The sequence below is a fragment of the Emys orbicularis genome, chromosome 2, assembly GCF_028017835.1.
Source record: "Emys orbicularis isolate rEmyOrb1 chromosome 2, rEmyOrb1.hap1, whole genome shotgun sequence".
NCBI classification, from domain to species: domain Eukaryota; kingdom Metazoa; phylum Chordata; order Testudines; family Emydidae; genus Emys; species Emys orbicularis.
This window is the reverse complement of record NC_088684.1, coordinates 11,417,250-11,435,157: the sequence shown is the minus strand read 5'-3', so window position 1 is coordinate 11,435,157 and position 17,908 is coordinate 11,417,250. Positions and strand designations below refer to the sequence as shown.

At 43.9% G+C, this 17,908-nt stretch overlaps 1 protein-coding gene across 1 annotated transcript in view; it reads right to left on the bottom strand.

Annotated features, from left to right (window-relative positions):
* KCNK9 (potassium two pore domain channel subfamily K member 9) overlaps window positions 1–17,035 on the bottom strand; it is a 125,536-nt gene extending 108,501 nt beyond the window's left edge. The window contains exon 1 of the mRNA XM_065399987.1: window positions 16,480–17,035. Within this exon, the coding sequence (XP_065256059.1) occupies window positions 16,480–17,035 (556 nt within the window). The remainder of the gene's footprint in view (window positions 1–16,479) is intronic.
* Window positions 17,036–17,908: the final 873 nt, after the last annotated feature.

Below are 17,908 nucleotides of genomic sequence, written 5' to 3'. Positions count from 1 at the left end.
CCAAGAACTGAACCCAGGGTTCCTGCATCTGTGCCCCAGCTACTACTAGGCCATTCTTCCTGCTCAGCCCAGCGTCCCTCTTACTCCATGAGCTTTGCCACCAAATGAAGTGAGTGGGAGTTTGCCTAACCAAGGATCTCAGGACTTGGCCCTCAGCTTGTTGGGCTCCAGGTTAACCAGCTGGCTGTGTACGTCACAGCAGCCTGTGAGTGTGCTTGGCAGCTGGAGGAAGCAAGTCTATGTGGAGGGGGGTGGGGAAATCTGTTTGCAGTTGGGGAGAGAATCTGGAGGGAACCCACACTTGGGATGCTGTTCAGACTAAGGTCTGCCCTTCAGACTCTTTTCTGTAAATCAATAGATGGAATCAAAGTGAGGTGATATTACAAACGGACACCCCATTAGGAGCAGAGAAAAGATCAAAGAGCCTTGAAACCAATGAAGTCTCTCCCTCCCAGTGTTTCCTTGTGCATGGTCATGGAAGTTACCCACAAATAGCTGCCCCTCTGACACACTGGGCTTTATACTGTTCTCCCACTGGTGTAAATCTGGAGTCACTCCCCTGAGGTCAATTGATTTACACTGATGTAAGTGAGATGGGAATCAGAAGCACCCTGCATGCAGCACTTTCCCTCTTAGCCTCTCTTTCTGAGCACAGGCTCTATGGAGGTGGAGTCTAGTTGCCTAGGTTTTATTCATGCCTCAGGCACTCTGAGCAGCAGAACTTATATCAAGGACTGCAGCAGCTGGGAGGTGAAGGGCAGGGGAGAGGAGACAAAAACCCTCTCTCTCCCCTTGAAGATTAAAGGCTGTGGGCCTACCAAAGATCGTACCCCAACTTGTAAGAGAAACAAATGGAGCAAGTCATATTAAAAGCTTTTGTATAAAAGAATATGTATGTTGTTTTAATAACACTAAGAAAAGCTGCTCTGGCCTCCCCTATCATGCCTTGGTACATACACATACAGAAAACTAAAAGGACTGAAAACCACCACAGCCCACCGCTTTCAGTCTCAGAGAATCAACTGAGTGAATGATTCTAATTGTTGATCCACCTGATTCTAGTAGAGAATTTATGCTCAGTCCTCCAGAGTAGAAAGACACCCATGTCTTCAAAGTCCCTGTCAATATGTGGTGCAGGAAAATCCCTTGAGAATGTCCCATTTAGTGATCAACACACCACTGTGCATGTAAGCAAGACTCGCCATTCCAAGGAGACCATGGACGGGCCCACAAGTTTGATCCATATTACTTACATACCTTATATGGTTCAGTGCCAATGGACCGGTATTTTCTTTTAACTATAACATAACTTCCATGGAGAAGTTTTGTAGCAGGCTCTCTGTGTTAATTAGCACTGTGTTAATCAGCACTGAAGGGCCAACAGGAGACTCTCTTGCTCCCTGAACTGACAACGGCGTTGATGCCCATGGAAAAGGGAGGAAAGGGAAAGGAGTACCTTGCTTTCATCCACAACTAATCCCTCTGGTTGATAGAGGGTCAGCTTGGACAAATTTTTCTAGAAGTCTCCCATGCCTAGAACAGCAATGGCTGAGATGGAAGGCATGGAGAGTGAGAGAGGAGAGGAGTGAAATATATATAGGAGGGGAAAGGGGGTTTCCTCAGGGCACCACAAGGATTGCAAGGGAGCCCTCCAAGCAGAATAACAGCTCAGGAACACCAAACTTTTAGAATGCAAAGAACTAGAAGCCCATCCTCTCCTGGACATTCTGACCTGGATTCTGTTCGCACACCAGTATAAATCAGGAATGACTCCACTGAAGTGGCGATGACACCGGAAACACCAACTGTTGAAGAGCTAGTTCAAGGGTATTAGTCCATAACACTATATGCCGTTTAGAGTTATATTCATACCAACACTATTGCTTCCCAGTTTCTTTGTGTGGGGCTGGTCAACATGCATTGTTCCATGAATGCCCTTTGGGAGAAAAAGCACGTTCTGGTCTCTAGCCTCTCCCTCTCTCAAATCCTCTGTCCAAGGTCCTGCTTATTACATACTGGCCCTAAATTCTGTAGCGAGGCCCCTGGAATTCTGCATTCACCACAGTGCTGAAAACTGCACAGAGTGAGATGTAGAGAAAGACAATTTTTAATTAATTATATGGAACTGTATCGATTTTGTTGTTTACAGAATATATATATATATATTTTTTTTAAAGAAAACTCTGTGTCTGGGAACATTTTCTAGGCATTGCAGACAGCTCCCTAACCTCCCATTTGCTGCAGGAGCCAGTACTGACACTGTAAAATTCAGAGGGGGGCTGTCTTCAAAATTTAGGGTCAGTAGGTCAGATTCTGAACTCATTTACCACAATGTAAATCCAGAGTTACTCCACAGAGATAAGTGGAGTTGGGCTGGATTTACAATGAGGTAACCAAGATCAGAATCTGACCTAGTATATCAGACCCCTTCTTTTCATCAAGAGGGGATGGATGACTCTATTCCACTCCTTCTGGTTGATGGAAGGGGGCGAGGGGACAGAGAGGCATAGGAATGGAAGCAAAGAGGATAAAGGACATTATACTGGGCTGAGACATGTAAGTAGAAGCTAGCATTTGGTGGTGGGACTAATCGATAAGTCAATTCCACTGCAAGCTCAGGATCTCATAGTGCCTTGAGAAGAAGGCATAGAAACTAACTTGAGAGTACACTTAATCTCAGCCACTCTTGAACAGATTCTTTCCCTTGGGTATGCACTGACCATGGTTGCTTTGTGCTTTCCATGTCTTATTACTGAAAGTGTGGCCTTCAGCTCGTCCTCCACGCCAGTGGAGAGGCTGTCCCAGATTAGAAGAAGGTGAAAGAGAACATTTGATGACATGTTTAATGAGCTTATGAACACCTCTGGGACAGCTGACACCAAGCAGAGAGCACGGAGGATTTCTCTCTCTGAAAACTGGACATGGACATTGGGAGCAGGAGAGAAGCCCAGGAGAATGAGTGTGGCATGCAGCAGCAGATGCTGGGGATTCTGAAGGAACAAACAGACATGTTGAAGCATCTCGTTGACCTTCAGGAGAAACACCTTGAGGCTAGACTCCCTCTGCAGCCCCTGAAGAATGGCATTCCTGTATCACCATCCTCCTTCTCTCCCAAACATTCCAAGAGATGAGCAGGGGAAAGCTATATTCCTTCCACTCAACACTGGGGGAGGCTACTAGCAATAAAAGTGCACATACAGTGGGCTTGGCAGTCAAAGATCATTGTATTTAAAAGACAAGATTACTGTGTTTTTCCCCTCCAAATTTTATTCTACCGACGGTCCAAGGTTGCATCCTTTTTCTGACCTTTCACTTCCAATATGTTTGTGCAATAAAACTCTAGGTCCTGAGAATTAAATAATCTTTATTACTTCACACCATGGGAGAAGAGGGGGAAGGGGAGGTACAGGAAAACTGAGGAAACAGAGGGGATTTTCTGGAGACAGAAACCCAGCAGGCACAGCAAGGTTCATGGTATGGGAAGGCACAACTCAAGAAGCTGTGCACATTACTGTGGGTCATTACTAAATTGGGTTTTCAAAGCCTTCTTGAGATGTAGTGATCCATGCTGCGCTCTTCTTATTGCCTTGGTATCTGGCTGCTCAAAATTAGCAAACAGCCTATCCACCTCCAAGCCCCACTCCTGTGTAAACTTCTCACCCTTTGCCTCACAGATATTATGGAGCACACAGCAGGCAGCGATAACAATGGGGATATTGCTTTCACTAATGTCTAACCTAGTAAGCAAACTACACCAGCGACCCTTTAAACGGCCAAAGGCACATTCCACCACCATTCTGCACCTGCTTAGCCTGTTGTTGAACTGCTCCTTGCTGCTGTCCAGGTGTCCGGTGTATGGCTTCATAAGCCCTGGGAGCAAGGGGTAGGCTGGGTCTCCCAGGATCACTATTGGCATTTCAACATTTCAATGGTTATTTTGCATTCTGGAAAGAAAGTCCCTGCTTGCAGCTTTCTGAACAAACCTGTGTTCTTAAAGATGCGGGTGCCATGCATCTTCCCTGACCATCCCACACTGATGTCTGTAAAATGCCCCAGCACTCAGCAGCTCCCATGGTGACATCTAAGGCCAGATTTTCAAAAGAGCCCAAACCCCAACATGCATCCAATGTGCTGAGCTCTTTTGCACCTGTATTGTATTAACGCCAAAGGAAGCCACTGTACATCTATACAAAGATGAAATAGATATTTAGCATATAGTGCCCAGAGTCCCAATCCCTTAACTGATCAGTATCAATTCCAAACAAGCACATGACTTGTTAACACAATGGTACCCCTCCATCTACATAAAAAAAACCACTCAGGGGGAGAAAAATCTACATAACCACATTTTTGAGACATACTTTAAAAACACTCTGATTCCTTCCTGGGAAAGGGCTCTTAGAGGAACTGGTCACTTTTGAATAGTAATTCAGTATTCTTCTGGACAGCAGCAGCATTTTACCAGACCAAGGGCTGTATTCTGGCTGTTGCACGTTGCAGGAGGGGGATGGAGAAATGAAGCACCTAAGCAGCAGGTACTGAAGCACTGCATGCAGAGGACAAAAGCAGGCAGTATGCTTCCAGGCGCACTGGAACTGCAGGATTATGAGGGCCGACAGCTACAGCCTGTGAAAGTGAGCACTTCTCAAACAGCCAGCCTCCAGCTTCTAGTGGAAGAGAAGCAGGGTGGCATAACCTACCAGGCCATTTCTACTTTGGATGCGGGGGTGCAGTCTGGCTGAGTTATCCCCATGCTTTCTGCTAATGGACCACAAGCCCTGGCCTTTGTCTCCCTCTGTGCTGGTGAGGATTCATAGATTCCAAAGCCAGAACGGACCATTGTGATCCTCTAGTCTGACCTCCTGGATAACACAGGCCATAGAACTTCCCCAAAAGAATTCCTAGAGCAGATCTTTTAGACAAACATCCAATCTGGATTTAAGAATGGTCAGTGATGGAGAATCCACCACGACCCTTGGCAAATTGTTCCAATGGGTACTGATGCTCACCATTAAAAATGTACACCTTACTTACTCAGGGAAAGGAAGGGCTCCATCCCTGCCCCTCTCTTTTACCCAGACACACGGGGACACCCAAACTCTAGCCCTCAGATGGCAGCTGTGCCAACCAATACCTGCTACCTTCCAGTCAACTGTGTCTGCTCTAATACGTGAGGTTGACTAAACCATTCAAAACCACATGCTCACAGGTGGTAAACACCCCAACTCCATTGTAGGCTAGCAAATGCCTAACTGGAAGAGAATGATGTACTAGAAAGACCTACCATAGAAACTCATAGATAAGGTGGGCGAGCCTAAGAACTCATCATAAAAGGCTGAAATACTAGTACACTTACTAGTGGTTAAGAGTAAATACTTCATCAAAACACCAGCTTCTTCCTAAGTACAACAGGAGCTGCTCAAAGCCAATTTGGAGCACAGTGAGCCTTTACTGAGAGTGAGTGAAGTTGTTTCATGGGTTATAAACGGGCTCTGGTGCATTTGCAAGGAGGATATTACAACAGTAGGGTCAAATTAACCCCTGGAGGAGTTAGACCAGGGATCAATATGGCCCACAGAGTGTTAGCTACTAGAAAGTAGAGGAGCTGTGCATCTTAAATGAAAAGCCACATTGGGGTGGGTGTTTGTGAAGAAAACAAGAAAGCAGCCATTCGGAATCATTTCTAGCTATTGCTTCTCAAGCATTAAAATAGCCCCTGAGTTGTGCAATGCATTCAGGAGCTGGCTTGTAATATAGCTAATTTGCCTCTGTTGGCCTACATAAGTAGGTATCAGCTAATGTTTCCTCTGACTGGCGTAGTGTGGTCATTAAGGCAAATGCATTGGTAGTGAAGCCCTAATTGTTTTGGAAAGTACCCTTTAAATAATAGCCCTTTTATTACCAGTCATGATCTGTCTTAAGAGCAATTCATGTATTTAAGCCCTTTGCTTTCCAAGGCCAGATGCTCACATGTGTGCAGACCAAAGGCGCTACAAGGAAATTCAGAAACTGATACTGGACAGGTATTCCCTGATAAAGTTACCATCTCCCTCCTTTTTTGTGATATCTCTTACCACACAAAGCAACATGGGAAGGGAGGCTGTGTGTGTATGTTTGTATGCGTGCACATGCACATGTGTACAACTCAGATTCCCCAAGACATCAGTGAACACATCTTCAGAAGTATTTTGGTCAAATTCTACCCTCAGATGCCTGTAAGCAGTTCCTGGACATGAATTCAAAGCCAAAATGTGTCCCTTGCACAAGGCAGAAGGAAGGAGAACTTATTGTTTCAACTATTTGTTGCCTGAAATGAGCTTTATCTCATTTTAACAATAATTGTTCAAAGGTGCAGAAGCTAAAAACCTCCCAGAGAAAATCCACCTTTGGTACGATCTGTAGCAAGGTGCACAGTGGTTCATGTATTTTCAAGAAGAGTGTTGGATGTGAGAGATGGGCAACCCCTTTCAGATACAACAAGAATCTCTCCTCTGCAAAACCTTGGCCCTAACTCAAATCAAACCCAAACTGAGCTTCTTTTGGGTTCAGGCATAGTTGATTAACATTTATGTGCCTTATTTTTAGAGCCCAAATACCACTGAAAGGACATTCCTACACAAGTAGAAGCAGGAAGTACCAGAAATCTCACAAGTAAGCATATTCACAAGATGTTTGGATAGTTCAGAGCAACATCAGAGAAGTATTGAGACTTCAAGGTTCTTCCCTGATGCAAACTTCCAAAACTAAGGTCAACTATCACTACTTCATGGAGAGTCCTATAATATTTCAGATACAGTAGCTTTATATTCATAGCCTTATGTATTCCACAACACTGGAGTAAATTCTGCTACAATGTCCCTAGTTTCTGCAACGGACTTCATTTAAATTCCAAACCAGAGCTTTCATGAATTGTTGTAATTATTATTACTACACGCACCATTGTCTTGCTCTGGATTAAATCAGGCCTGTTCCCCTGTGTACCACAGACCCCATACTGTTGACAGCTACTGGGGATTCTCCTTTAGCTCAGGTGGTAAAGGGCTGTGCTTTTGAAGCAGGAGGAGACAAAATCTATCCTTGCTGCCCCGGCAAACTTCCATCATAACATACAGCAAAGTGATAACTGCAAAGCTCCTCTGTAGATTTGTTAAAATACTGCCTTTGTGTCACAACTTCCATGGCAACAGCCTGTGATGACTTAAACATAGGACTAGGACATTGCTGGTAGACACAGCTAAAAGAGAAGGTAGGTTGGGGGGATAAAGCATGCCACCACCTGGACCTAAAATGTCTTCATAATAGGATAATGGAGACATACAGAAAACTGCTGGCACCACCAATTGCCTCGAGAATAGAATTTCTCTCTCCAATTTCCCTTCAATATGAGCTTTAAGAATTTCCGCAGGTTGAGGGACAGCACCATTTGCCCTGATCTGACCTCTTGTACTATACAATTAGCTGCTGTGGGTTTAATTCGTCACTCTGTGTATTATCAGTCTCAGGAAAAACACGCCTTTCCAAAGAGACTGCCACATTTAGCAAAGAGAGCTATCATTTTCAATGATGGCAGAGCCTAAGAGACCATCTGCTGCCTGTCAGATCCCTATAACCCCACAGTGAGCGTGCTCTTCTACAAGATGCTCTTCTCAGTTGTGCTGCTTCGATATGATCCAGGAATCAACTCATGGGACAATATAAAATTCTTTCCCTCTTAATCACCCTAACAGGTAACAAATACATAGGCGCCCCTTAACAGGGAGTTGTCATTCATTGCAATGCCCACATCATCTCGATAATGCAAGCAGTTAAAAATGGAGAGTGAGCTTATCGCCCCTTAACCATCTGAATGTTGCATAAGCCTCCTGTGGCAATCTGCCCGACATTAAAAAATTTTTTATGTAATTCTGCAAAAAAAGTGCCAAGAAACTTGGAGGGGTGTTTTCTTTCCTGAAGCAGAAAGAAAGAAAGAAAGAAAGTGCATATTAAGCTTTAAAAAAAAAAATCCACTATCTCAGCTGATCAGAAGAGGATGTTAACTGTCAGGCAATGGGGAAAGAATGCATAATATTTTTTTAAAACAACAGCAAAAATAAGCATCAAAGCTCTTCTTGCAGATTTCTCTCTGTCGAAAGTTGGATATGTAGCTTAATCCCTCACTCCTTGAAAAAAGGTTCACTCTAATCCTAGCTGTAAACTCCAAAGACAACATAAGCTCAACCTCAGCAAACCACGTATGTTTCTTTGTTTGGGGGGGGAAAAGTGCATATGAAAACTGCACTTGTACAGCAAGAACTCATAACAACAGGTCAATAAATCGCTTGCGTTCCCTTCTTTTAATGTCTGTTATTTGCATTACACTCAGAGAATTCTCTTGGAGTTTGGCTGCTACAGAATGTGGCTCCTTGGATCACGGAATGTATGTTGAATAAGGACCTGATCCAAAGCCCACTGAACTAAATGGGAGTATTTCACTGGCTTCAGGGGGCTTTAATCAGGCCCTAAATTTCCAGACGTCCTAGGATCCAGGTAATATAGGCATAGGGTGCCACCCATGATCTACTGCGTACAGTGAACATGTACTGCAGTCAGTAGCAACCTGTTGGCTCACGTCAGAAGCAGAGAGGACTATGACTGATTAGCTCTGCATCACCAGCAGATGTCCTTGATGGCTAGCTTGTATTAGGGGGAAGACGGATAATTCATCCAACCACAATCATAACAAAGGCTGGGATTTTCAATAAAAGTCACCTAGCTCTTTAAGCCTTCTTTTGAAAACCCCTCCCCAAAATAATAATAAAACAGAATAGTACGTGCCCATCTCTATATAATATGGCTGTATTTCCATGCACAGATTCTTCTGCTATCCAGAACCACGAGACCCAAGTTAGAGAAGCTTGTTTATAATACCACGAACCCACAACGAACGTATGCCTTTGGTATACCCACATTTGGGGGAGGTACTATTTACCTGGATATAAACTAGGAAAGTCTGTGTGGTGTTGTGGTACCATGAAAAACAACTAAATATCAAGGCCCTAAAATTGAGACATCCCTCAAAATGCAACCAATGAAAATTTCTAATGAAAGGTTTGGGGTTTTTTTGAATGATTCACAAACAAAACTGGACTTTGAATGAAAATGGCCTTTGAAAACATATGTTTAACTGAGACAAAAAATGTTGACATTAAAGATTCATCATGTTTTCCAAGCCTCCACCCCATAATAGATTAATGGAAAGAGTAGGATAACACATACTGAATATGCTATTGAGATATAAAAATGAAGAACCGTTAAATGGTAAGATTAAGGGCTTTGTTAGCTAGATTTTAATAAATTGTAATTATGTATAGGGAACGAGTATAGACAAGGTAACACTTCAGCCAAAGCCTTGCCTGGCATGAGTGATTTGTTTAAAATGACGTTATTGTTGGTGAGATGAGTAATATGTCATGCCGGAAGATGTAAGTAAGAGCTACACAAACATGTAATGATCAATATAAAACACGCTTTGTCTGGGAAGGCTCAGGAACAGAGTGACATAGAATGACGTGACCCAAAAAGTGCAAAACCACCAGGAAAAATGCAGAAGTTGGGTAAACGAAGTCTGCATATACATCATGTACGGGATACTTAAAAAAATCAAGGGGTGATGTGCTAAAAGTCGACTGGATAAAGATTAAGTAATCTGTAATGTAGAAATGTTTAAAACACCTAAGTGAACAAGGCTCAGATTGGAAAAAACACTGATGCAGAAAGTGAAGGAATGGGACTGAAGGACTCGACCAAGGGATCAGAGAAGGGAACGGCCATCATGGAATGTGAAAGAACTTCCCAGTGCCCAGAATGTGGTAACTTGGGCCCATTCACCTATTCCATCTTGTCTGTTATTATTTGCTGGCATCAATAAATTTGTCTGACAATAATTCTCTCTGAAATTGTACAAATAAAGGCAAAAACTGATTAAGCCTAAATCGGGTGGATTTATGAGACAGTTTCACACTTTCACCTCCAGCAGTGGTTTGGAGGCATAAGAACAGGTTTTGGATCCAGCTCATCTCCAGTTCCCATCCTGGCTCTGCTAGTGAAGCAGTGTGTGACTTTTGGAAAGTCACTTAATCTTCCTAGCTCTCAACTGAGGAGATTTTTTACAAGATTTACCAATCCCACAGAAGTGCTGTGAGGGTTAATTACTGAATGTTTGTAGAGCATTTTGAACATGCAAGGTAATATATGATGTTTGTTATTCGTGTTCCAATACAGCATTGATCACACCCATCAGTGTTTACCAAACAATGGTCCCCAGCACAAGGATATGAGCTCCTCCTCTAGGGAGCCAGCACCCTGAACTCCTATTGCCTTTGGTAGGAGTTAAAGACACTTAGTTCCTTGCATGAAGCAAGGATCAGATGAAATAAAAACAATGGGCTCGGTCAAGGGCTGTCTTTCCATTGGATAACTTTCCTTTGGCTCAAGTCCTGTATGCACAGGGGCCTGATCCTGATCCCACTGAAATCAATGAAGTTTTGCTTTTAATTTCAATGGGATCAAGAGCGGGTCCATGGTTAAATCAACCAATGAGCTGTCTCTTGAGCTTCTTTTCCTCCTCCCGTATTTCTCTTCCTCCCTGCTTCTTTTAACTTCCCCATCAATGCCTCTGCTCCTTCTCTTGTTCCCCTTCTTTTTCCTTCCTTTACACCGGCTTGATAGTTTGTCCGTTTAATTTATACTGTGATTTTGTTTTGGCATTGCGTAGTTATTGCACAAAGTGAAGTACGGGTGTACAAACACAGACACTTATAAGCCATTCCTAGGAAAGGTGCACAAGGAATTCAGACACTTGATATGAGTATAGAAAAATAACCGAGTATATTCAAAGACTGTACAAGAGAGAAAAACAAAGTGTCACTTAAAAGCTCTTGGGCTTTCTTTCTCCACAGAAAAAAAAAATTTACTGAGCAGGAACGGCCCCAGCCATTTTGCCGGCCAGGGCAGAAAACATTTTCACAACCCCCCCCATCCCCAGTGACCAAGCCAAAAAAAGAAGATGCCCTAACCACAGCCAACAAATCAGTGGATTAAAAGAAAGAGGGGGAAAATTGCAGAGGTATGGAGCCCCTTGGAAGATGGCACCCAGGGTGACTGCCCTGCTTGCCTGCCCCTAGAACTGACCCTGATCCCAAGGAGCATCAGAGTTTGTGAAAAATAGAAAAAGGAAGAAAGTGAAGAAAAATTAAAAGGGAACAGAAAGGCAAGGAGAAGAGAGAGAGAAAGGACGCCAAATGCTAAATAATAATAATAACATTAGTCACCCATTTCTCAGATTTGTATCAAGGAGCTCTGGGGACAACAATCACCAAAGGCTAAGGGACTTTTGGGTGTTTCAGAAACCCAACTGCAGCCTATTATTGTATATATAACTTGGGTAAGTTATCCTGGGCAAACATGGTTTAAGATCAATCTAAATTACATTTCAGCCTTCTTCGGAAACCGTTTTAAAATGGGTCCTGCTAACATGACTGTAGCATGGTGTGGACAGGGTATAAGTATGAAAAAAACATTTTTCTTTTAATAGACTGAAGAATTGTTTCTAAAAACATGTTAACAAAGTTGTGACCTGGCCACATTGATGGCACAACTGCGTTAGCAGAAAACTATTTTTAAATGGTTTCATGCAGTTGGAAATATAGTATAGATAGGCCTTTTAAGATTCACTGAACCTATTCTACAGTTGTATGGATACCTGGAGTACTACAATGTGGCTGACTCTGCATGTTCATGTACAATGTGATCATATCCACAGAGTTCTGCAAGTTGGCTGACCTCATTGTTATGAAGGTGCAATCAACAGAGACTACAAGTCTCACAATCTAATACTCTGGGCCAGATCTCTACTGCCATGAATTAGCAGAGTTTCATTGACTTCAAAGGAGCTATGCCCATTTGTACCACAAGTGCATGTGGCCCTCCATCTTGAGCTAAGTGTATTAAAGAGGAGAGTGGCTCCAATCTGCTCTCCTTTATTTAAGTTAGATATGGCCTTCATGCTGCTGGCAAGTTGCTGATGCAGCCGTTGGCTGACAAATCATGGACTTCTTTGTTCTATCACTTCCAAGACCTTACCATACAAGGATCTCAATGCACTTTACAAAAATTAAGCAAACAAATCTTACCCATCCTTCTGCGGTAGGTATTATTATGCCCATTTTACAGATGTGTAAATTGAGGCATAGAGAGGGTAAGTAGCTTAAATGCTGTCCTGAACAGAAATGCATTTAAGTGTGTTTTTAGCTGCTTTCTTAAATCTGGGGCCAAACGCACTGTGAAGCAGCTATCTGTTGTTTGCAAAGCATCCCTATCAGTGGAAGCATCATCTACTGGGTATTGCAGATACTGTACAGCATTCTCCAAAAACACCACATCTCTGCTGATCAGAGTGTTTCAATCTCTTCTCACAGTAGGCTGTGGACTGAGTTCAAAAAGTCAGAAGGTCATCAAGCTAGAAAACCAGCCCTTTTGAGACTCCCTCTGCACATCACATGCCATGTCTGCATTCGGCTCTCATTACTTTATGCAGTCACTTCTTTTTTCCAAAAAAAGAACATCCTCAATCTGTTCATTGCTTTAGTTCATTTTAGGGCAACATAAACAGCTTTCAGTTCTTTACAATCCACACAAGCCTTCAGAAATATTCAGTGTTTACTAGGGCTCTGTAGTGTTAAATCAAGTATGACTATCACCCTTAAAAGCCTAAATGATGGAGTCATATCTATACTACTAACACATTTTGACAGTGTCACCACCTGCCTAAGTAAAAACAGTTTTCTCACCACTGTAAACCTAGAAGATGGAGTCACAAGTTACCAGAATTTCTTTTCAAAAGTTGGCATTGTTATTCGTAATACCCAGACTCTTAATTTACTCAATGGTATAAACTACAGTGTATCATTTAAAAGATAAACAGCTGGAAGGAATACCAGATTCATTCATTCTCTCTCATCCTCTTGGCCTGATAGCTGGAAGTGGATGGGAGCTGATATTAACGAAGTGAGAAGAATCCTGAATAAAATCAGTAAGTGTTGAGAGCCATGAGTGTCTGATTACTTCCTTTGACCATGTGAAAACTTTCTCATAATTCTAACATGACAAAAACTTCAATAAAAAGGATGTTTCTATTCTGCCACTGAATTTTAAGAATAGGGTTACAGAAAATCGTGATGTTTGCTCTTGCTAATTCCTTGCTAGAGATATTAGAAAACAGAAGTAAAATAATATTGTAATCTGAGTTTGGGAAGATCTCCTGGGTAAAGAATAAAAATCCTCTTTCCATTTACTTGGTACTCTCAGATTCCTTTATTTAGAACTGCGATTGACAAGCTACGCAGACCAGCAACTAACTACTACTGCAAGCCAATACAAATAAAATGATCTAGAGAATACGAAATTAAAAAGTTGGCTAAATCTTACTACTGCAACTGACTTGGAAGGTTTTTAATTATTTATACTTCAGTTAAAATAGATCTTTAATGATCTATATTTAAGATGAACTAATGAGTTGTGTTTCTTTTTATTGTGGAGTCAAAATTTGGCAAAATGTGGATACTGCAGGACATTTGCTGCAGGGAGCTGTCCCATTCAGCACCATATTTGTACAGTAGACATTCAAAATGAAGCTCAAAAATACAAGTCAATCTTGCTTTCATTTGGGTCCTTTTTCTAAATAAATAGTCTCTACCAGGCTGACATAGTCATTGCGATCATCAGAACTAATTTTACAGGGGCACTTAATGACTGGGCCGTCTTCATTAAAACAGTATGTGCTTCTTGAATTCTACCTGGAAGGTTTTGAAGGAAGAATGAGATGTGCATGCAAGCAATGTGTGCAAGTTTAGAATAAAAACAGGAACAGCAACAGAAGATTAACCTGAACAGTTAATATTACCGCACAATATAAGAAACAATACCATAGAGGGAAAATGCTTTAGTATTTCCTTTCAATGCCCAAGAACTTCTTAAGTAGACCAAAATTGAAAATGAGAAGCTTTTTACTGGAAAATTAATCTTTTTGGATGAACAAGTAATGTATCCACAATATTTCAGCCACTCTAATTTTTACAGACAATTGTTATAAAAGATAACATCACTGGGCAACTTATGTTTTGAATGGATTATGTGAAAGACAGAGTAGAAGAAAAGTAAGACCGATATAGTAACTAATTTATTAATAAACTTTTGGAATATTGATCACATATCCTGCCAGAGAATATACTTATAAATACTTGTTAAGGTATTTCCACGTTGTGTCTTTCCACTGCATTGTTTCTTCCAGCCTTTGACGACTGCTATAGATATTGTAATGTTAAAAGAATGCTGACTTCCCAAAGTGCCTCAGCCCACTGACAAGAATGGTACCCAATGCAAGAAATGGGTACATGTCCAAGGCTATTGATTTTCTTAAACGTAGCTAAACTCTTCATTTTAGAAAACACCTAAGCATCGTGTAACTGACATTGTTGACTTAATAAACTTCAGCCTTCATTTTAGCAAAAGAAATTGGACTCTTCTGTATTTTTCATTAAGTCATTTCTATTGTATCTCAAAGGAAAACATTGATCCAACTTTCCTCAACTTCGGAAACAAAAGCAAGTTTTAGTTTGTTTCCAGGCAAAATATTGTTTAAGAAAAAAAAACTCATTTACAACCCTTCATACCCATCACCAGCAAAGCTTAGTGACTGTGAAAATATTTAACTGTTGTTTACAGCAGGCATACAAAGTACAGTAAGTAAACGGACACATGTATATAAATCATATAATAATCCATACGGACAAGATAGTTCAATGTTTTAATAGGCACTAATAAAAAACTAAAAGATGCAAAATTGGGGAGAAGAAATCCCACTGAACAAAACAGGAATCTAGTTCTAGCTTTATAGAGCATGCACAATAACCGTATATTGCATGGCATCCTATGAAATATTTATGTTTTCTATTCATAAAAAGATGTCTGGCAGTGGGGGGGAAACTAATCAATGAGATAAACAAAAGCAGAGACTATCTCTTAAAAATCTCATCACCTCCATAAAGAGAACTAGGCTTCACATTGTCAGATGATCTTTCAAAGAAAATGATTCACTGCCCCAGGTAAGAAAGTCAAAATATAGGTGTAAGTAAACACTTTTTCCTGACAGCTCAAAGGAGAGTGGATATTCTGCTGAAAACTGACAGTATCTTCAGGTGGTAATGTGCAAATTTGTTGTAACAAGCCCTAAACAGTCAAAAGATAGTGTCTGTCTTTATTAACAACAGTAAGCTGCTCTTTCATGTCCTGTTCAATATAATGCACTATCAACCATTCACTGAGCTGAAGTGACCTTCTCAGAGCTCTACAGATGTTAAAGAGGAACATGTCCTGTGACAAGGACATATCAGCTGCCTCATTAAATGCAGCCTATTTAGTATAAAACAAGTAACAACGTAAACACTATACAGGCCAAAGCAACAGTGCTAGACAGTTTTATCTGTAGATTACAGCCTCTAGTAGTCGACCTGCTTGTTTTTATTTCAGGAAACAAAACTTTGTTTGGAGCATGCAGTTTTACTGGGGTGAAATATAGAACTGCAAAATGACAGCCTGTAGCTTTGTCAACATATTGTCACTCGACAGTCTCTGGAAACTTCATTTTGAAGTTGGGTAATGAATAAGGGCGAGTGATTGTCTTTATGTTTGTTTAATTGTTTACCCAAAAAATGCAGGCTCGGGTGTGACACACCACACCACTGTTCAAGCACCAGGCACTGCAATTGCAAAACAAAATTTCTGGAAAATAAGGGTAGTAAACAAGACAGCCACAGATAGAAACTACAACTGTATTCAGCGTCTCCTGGCACAGCACCCACCACTACCAACACAGTTTGCAAACAGAGAGAGACAACTTTTCCCATGATTAAATGAAGACTTATGATTAGCTGATGCAGGCTTCACTGCCATCATCATCAAATAGCTCTTTGCATGAGTTTTCCCCCCCCAAAGTCTCTGAAGCTTGCAAGTGAAGGAGTGCCCAGGGTACAGTAAGTAGCAACGCCAGGAGTTGCAGAGCAGAATGGGTTGCACATCCCAGCCACCTGCCTTGGGGTTCCCGAGCAGAGTTTTAGCGTCTATTATCCTTCTCCTCCCCTTCCCCAGAGAGAGCAGGAATCTCGCTTGGTAGCCAACGCCAGCCCCCTTTCTACCCCCTCACCCAACTTCAGACACACGCTCCAGGTGCAACAGGACAAAGGCTGCGCCTCGGGGTGACTGGTGGGCCATCTCAAAGCCCCTGGAAAGACACTAGCTACACACCACAGGGATAGGGAGGGGAAGGGGTCCTGAGCGACTTCTACCCTGTTTAACCCTTTGCATCCAGCAGCCCCCAGCTCTGGGAGCTCCTGGCATCACTCCCAGGCCAGGGAGCGTGCGGGGCTGGGCAGGCCGGGCACTCACCGATAGTCGTGATGACTGTGATGGCAAAGTAGAAGGAGCCCGCGAATTTCCACTGGACCCCGGCCCGGTGGGGCTCGGACTGCATGATGACCAGCTCCAGCTGCCGGTAGTCCTCGCTGGTGATGTTGTACTTCCCTTTGAGCCGGATCTCCTCGGCTTTGAGCTTCTCCTCCTCCCGCATCTCGTTGTCGGACTCCAGGGCATCAAAGACGGCGGCCCCGACCAGCAGGTAGGTGAACGTGCAGATGATCAGGGACAGGGTCCGCACGTTCTGCCTCTTCATGGCCGCCAGCAAGGGGCGAGTGAGGGGACCATGTCCCCCCCTGGCCGTCCGGGGATCCGACAGGGTGCAGCAGCAGCAGCTGGCCGGGGGGAGCTGCAGGGGGCGGCGGCTGCTCCCAAGGCTCCGGGGCGGCTGCTCCCCGCCTCCCTGCTCGGGCTCCTGGGAGGAAGACAGGCACAGGAGGCTACTGGAGCGCCTGGACCAGGTGCCCTGCAGCCGGGAAACTCTACGCAGGACTTGCCCAAACCAAGCCGTCCCAGTGCGCAGGGCCATCCACAGCACCCCCTTAGCGCCTGCAAACCAGCGCCTCCCTCCCCGCTGCCTCCAGGAGTGGGCTGGGGGGGGGGGGAGACGAGCCCCACTGTCCTGGGAAGGGGGGAGGGGAAGACCAGTCCTCGAGTGCTGGCGAGGAGAGGCTGAGCAGCACGGGGATAGGGGTGGGGGTGCCAGGCGGGGAAGCCACCCAGCAGCAAGGCAGACACCGTGCAAGGGGAGGTTGGATTTCTGCTGCTTCTCCTACAAGTTTCTTTACTCAGCACTTCTCAGACTGGCGAGGGGGAGGGGAGGAAGAGAGGGGGAAGAAGGGGGAGAGGGAGCAGCATCCCCATCAGAGCGACCTCGGGCCGGGCTGCACCGGGGTGGAGAGAGCTGCCGCCCAGGAGGAAGGGGGGGTCGCTTCTGGAGAGGGTGGGGGAGGAAAGGCTGGAGTGTCTGCAGCGGCGAGCACGCCAGATGTGCCGGGGAGGCGGGGCAGAGGCTTGCCCGGGACTGTCACTCTCCACTGGTTGCGTGCGGGGAGGAGGCGTGAGAGGAGCCCTCAAGGGAAGGCTGGTGCAAGGCACCCACGCTCCATGGCTGGGGAGGCCAGCTCCAGGCGGATGGTCTGTGGGTGCAGGTCCTGTGCCCCACACGGATCGGAGCGATACCCTGGGCAGGGAGCACGCCCCTACCACTCACCGGGCACCGGTGGGTTGGATTGCGGACACCAACTTTGTATTAATTGTTCCTAGCTAAAGAATTCAAACCGGGCGCTTTATGGCTTCTGCCCTCAGCCGCTCCCCGCTGAAAGAGCCAGTCTGAAGTCAGGGGGCTGGAGATAGCCGATGCTCATGAAGAATATCTGGAAGTCCAGCCCGACTATGAACG